At 57.7% G+C, this 4,598-nt stretch overlaps 1 protein-coding gene across 1 annotated transcript; it reads right to left on the reverse strand.

Moving 5' to 3' along the window:
- Nucleotides 1–1,830: 1,830 nt before the first annotated feature.
- On the reverse strand, nucleotides 1,831–4,294 carry LOC136399369 (leukocyte immunoglobulin-like receptor subfamily A member 5). The gene is made up of 7 exons (XM_066374460.1): nucleotides 4,209–4,294; nucleotides 3,869–3,926; nucleotides 3,707–3,742; nucleotides 3,238–3,522; nucleotides 2,786–3,091; nucleotides 2,196–2,492; nucleotides 1,831–1,955 (listed from the first exon to the last, which is right to left on the reverse strand). Exons 1-5 carry the CDS (start codon nucleotides 4,209–4,211, stop codon nucleotides 2,799–2,801), a joined length of 675 nt encoding a protein of 224 aa, XP_066230557.1. The 5' UTR covers nucleotides 4,212–4,294; the 3' UTR covers nucleotides 1,831–1,955; nucleotides 2,196–2,492; nucleotides 2,786–2,798.
- Nucleotides 4,295–4,598: the final 304 nt, after the last annotated feature.

The following is a 4,598-nucleotide window of genomic DNA, read 5'->3' on the forward strand; positions in this document are numbered from 1 at the left end:
ATCATGAATGAACCAGTGATGCCATTTAATGAGCACCTGCTGTGTGCGAGGCACGTGCTGGGGGCTGTCATCCATCTCCTCTCCTCCTCCCCACAGTCAGGCACAGGGGTTGCTCACCTCACCCCATTGCACTGACGCTCAAGAGGTTGACCCCGTGCCTCAGGTCACCCAGTCTAGAGGGGGCAGAGCTGGGCCTGGAACCCGGGTCTGTGGGCTCCCTGTGCTGTCCTCATGTCACAAGCTGGTGTCCACCTTCCTCCCAGGTGGACACCAGCTTTGTGCCCTGGGCTCCTCATCTGCAGGGGGCCTGTCCATGTCCCATCAGGAGCTGAGGTTCCTTTGTTATTACCTGACCCCAGCACAGCAGGGACTCAGTTGGGACAGGGGAGTGGGGAGGGCTCTGTGTCCCCTGGGACTCCTCTCCACCCTGCAGGGCCCTGATACTTTATTGGGTAGGTCAGGCTAGACTGGGAGCCCTGCCTTCTTGAGCTCTGTGAGGACCCCTGTGTCACCTGACCTCACAGCAGCCTGTGAGCTGGATGGAACCAGGGATGGACCGACAAGAACCCGACACTCAGAGGAGAGAAGGGACAGCCTGGCCCCACAGCAGGAGCAGCAGAGCTGGGAGCTGACCCAGGTCTGAGTCCTGTCCCCTCTCTCCTCTGAGCTGAGCCTGAGCTGAGAGAATGTACCTGGATGACTCAGAACCTTGGCCTGTCTGTCCGTCCCTTTATAGAGTCACCGTCACTGCTACGGAGGAGACAGTCCCCATAACATCACACCCTGGGTTTTCCCTGGAAGCCCCCTCTTCCAGGAGCTCAGAACCAGAACTGACAGGTAATCTGAGTTCTGGGCCACGATTCTCTCCTTTTACACTTGGGGACATTGAGGCCACACAGGGGAAGGAGTGTCCATATCAGTGTCCCCACAGGTGCCTGCACCCCCACATGACTCAGCCTCTGTCCCCCATGGATGCACCCACCTCCTCCTCACAGAGACCCTCACTTACCCCTCTGCGGGCCTGACTCCATGGGAGGCAGGAACCAATCTTCAGAGCTTCCTGGGGATCAGGATGGCGAGTAAGGGTGGGGGCTGTCTTCTCCTTACCTAAGCCTGGGCCCCAACAACGCCCTCTGCCACGACCACCCCACTTGTCACCTGCCCTCCTCACCACTCTGAGGGCTTGACTGTGTGGTTTGGGGAGAAGAGAATGCTCAGAGTCCCTGAAGCTCTGTGTTTCCCCTGAAATATTTCCCCATTCTCAGCACCCCTGTGACACAAGGTTGTCTTTAAGTATCTGGGGGACATTAAAACTTCTGAGAAGCTCAGAGTCACCCCTAGCAAACAGGTTCCAGTGGCTCACCAATGGTGGTGATGAACCTGTGGGAGGGGGGCTGGGGTCTGCAGTGTCCTGGGAAGGGAGTTAAGGGGGTGAGAGTCTGGGACTGACCCTGGAGTCTCCACCTCACTCAGACTCCTCCTGCATCAGTTCTGTGGCCTCCCCAACACACTCCCATGGGCCATCTGGCACATTCTGGACCCCAGGTCAGGGAAGGGTGGGCATGGGACAGTGTGTCTCTGAGGAGTATGTATCTTCTGGGTGACAAGATCCTGAACTGACAGAAAATACAGGATCACTGTCCCCTCACCTGAGACCAGGAGCTCCAGGGGCTCACTGGGCTGTGACAGCAGGTAGGGGTTGCTGTTCTGTGACCTGTAGCACCTGTAGGTCCCCCTGTGGGCTGAAGTCACAGGACTCATGGAGAACTCTGCCTGGTACTGCTGAGCTCGGAGCTCTGATCTAAGACGCAGGGGGGGGGGATCAGCTGTCCCCTCCTTGGACAGAAGGAAAGTGTCTGTCGGGCTCTGTGACTGACACAGCAGGGTCACGTTCTCTCCTGAGTCAACTGTGTTGTTCGGCTGCACCGAGAGGGAGGGTCTGCCCGGGAGCTGTCCTAGAGAGAGGGAGGGTGGGTGAGGGCTGCCCGCCACCTTGTTCTGACCTGAGAGTCAGCAGCCCTCTCTCTGAGGACCCTCCTCCTCTCTGTCTCTGTTTCTCTGAGTCTCCCATCCCCTGTCCCTCTCTGTCCCCCTCCCTGGGACCCTGCACGTTCACTCTGCCCATCACCACCTGAGATCCCCCAGCAGGGCCTGTGCAGAGTCTGGGTCCCTGACTGAACCCACAGGCCCCTCACCTGCCACCAAGTTGTCCACGGGGTCACTGGGGGCTGACCACTCGGAGGAGAGGTTGTGTCCTCCGTAGCATCTGTACCGGCCCCCGTGGGAGCTGCTCACAGTGCCCAGGGAGAAGTTGGCCTGAGAGAGCCCAGCCTGGGGCTGCAGGACAAGGCTCTGGGGGAGGTCATGTACCCTTTCCTTGGACAGAATAAATCTGTCATAGCCGACAGCAGAGTGACACTGGAGGGTCAGGCTCTGTCCAGAGACCACGATGGGGCCCTGCTGGGTCAGGAGGAAGGGCTTCTGAGACACACCTGGAGAGACCAGACGTGAGTTACACGGGCTGGTCCTCCCATACATTGTCTTCTCCTGTCCCAGCCCAGGTCTCACTGTCTCTCTCTCTGTCTCTGACTCAGGAGCTCCTGTGCTCCCCTCACCCGTCACTGCTACGGAGGAGACAGTCCCCATAACATCACACCCTGGGGCTTCCCTGGAAGCCCCCTCTTCTCTGTCTCTCTGTCCCCTCACATGGGGCTCCCCTCACAGCAACGATGATAGTAATGTGTCTGATGCCTCAATCCATGGATGAGACACTAATGGGACTCACCTGAAACCAGGAGCTACAGGGTGTCACTTGGCAATGACCACACGTAGGGTCTGTCTCTGTAACAGCCATAGCATCTGAACGTCCACCTGTGACTGGGGCTCACGGGGTCCACAGGGAACAGGGCCTGATATCTCCCACTGAAGAAGTGTGACTGTGAGTCCAGGGTCCAGGATAGCCTGTGTTTTCCTTCCTTAGTCAGAATAAACCTGTCAAATCCATCCCGCGAGTAACACTGGAGGGTGACGATCTCTCCTGAGGTCACCACAGGGCTGGGCAGGGCTGAGAGGCTGGGTTTTCTGTAGGATCCTAGGAGAAGAGGAGGCAGCATGTTAGATGGGGCTCACTCCTCCCTCATGTCCCCCAGGGCTGGGCTGTGAGAGGGGAGACCCCCTGAAAGCAGACACCCTTCCTGAGGGCAGAGTCTGAGGCTGGGACCCCTGGTATTTCCTTACCTTGTACCACCAGCTCCAGGGGGTCACTGAGCTCTGACCAGCCAGTGGAGTTGAGGTATCTACAGTAATATCTCCCTGTGTCACGCTCTGTCATGTACTTGATGGGGAACTTGGCCTTGTTCTCGGACTTCAGTGGCTTCTGTGTGTCCCACAGTTGTGTGCTTCCCTCTTTATCCAGATGGTACTTCTCAGCCCCCAGGGTCCCCTGACACCAGAGGGTCACAAGTTTCCCCCAGGGGATCACAGAGCCAGGCTCTGCCCAGAGTGTGGGCTTGGGGAGGGTCCCTGGAAGGAGTCAGAGGTCTTAAGACATTTCCCTCCCACCCCGCTCCCAGCTGTCAGTCCCAGGGCCCTCCCAGAGGTCTCTCATTTGTCAGACAGGTCTGCTGTTCTCCATCCCCAGCTGCCCGTGGGGTGGCCCCTGTCCCCTATGACGAATAGGACTGGGGACTCCTGTGAACAGACTCACCTGCCTGCACTCGGGACCTCGGGCTCAAACTCAGTCCTGGAAGAGAGTTCCTGTGAGAGATTTGCTCCTGAGCCTGAGCAGAAACCCCTCCCCCCCGTGAAGCTCCTGATTCTGGGGTTACCCTCACAGACTAGGGCTTCCCCTTCCCCTCCCCATTCTCACCCAGGCAGAGCAGGGCTGTGAGTGTGGGAGTCATGGAGTCTCCTCTCTCTGGATCCTGCTGTGCAGATGGAGGAAACCAAGGCAGAAAGACACAGGGTGTGGTCTCTGGGAGGCTGCCCCTCCCTGTCACAGGGCTGTCACGTCAGCGGCCCCCAGAAAGGAGAACATTCCTGCCCAGGGCCTGGCTCTCATTTCCATGATGCCGCAGGAAATAACCCACAGTCTCCTGAGACGCCCTTTCCAGGTGAGGTGACCCAGGGCACGTCCTTCCCTGTCACAGCCTCCCCTGTGGGGTCACCATCCTCAGCCTGTTCATCAACTCCTCCCTGTGGGTCCTCACCATGGACGGTGGTCACCAGCCCTGGAGATGCTTCAGGAAGACGTGAGTCCCTGTGACTGCAGAGCTCAGATCAACAGGGACAGGCCCACCGTCTCCCTGTGCAGTTCAGGTCTGTGTGTCTGACAATGAGCACCAAGGGGAATACAGGGAAATAGGGAAGGAAAAATGGTCTTCTATGGCTCAAGAGTGTGGCTTTCTTTTCATCATAGCTGTCATCTCAGACTTCTCATTTTTCTTAGTGACAGCTTTTTTTTTTTTCTCTTGATTTTCATTTTTTCGGGGGACAAGCCTCTGAGACATTCCTGCCCCCGTATTGTCCCTTGTTTCCTGGGTTAAAGTCTCCCCCTCATCCTGTGGTCCTGCTTTCCAGCTTTAAGGGACACTGAGTTG

Source organism: Saccopteryx leptura, chromosome 3 (genome assembly GCF_036850995.1).
Source record: "Saccopteryx leptura isolate mSacLep1 chromosome 3, mSacLep1_pri_phased_curated, whole genome shotgun sequence".
Classification (NCBI taxonomy): domain Eukaryota; kingdom Metazoa; phylum Chordata; class Mammalia; order Chiroptera; family Emballonuridae; genus Saccopteryx; species Saccopteryx leptura.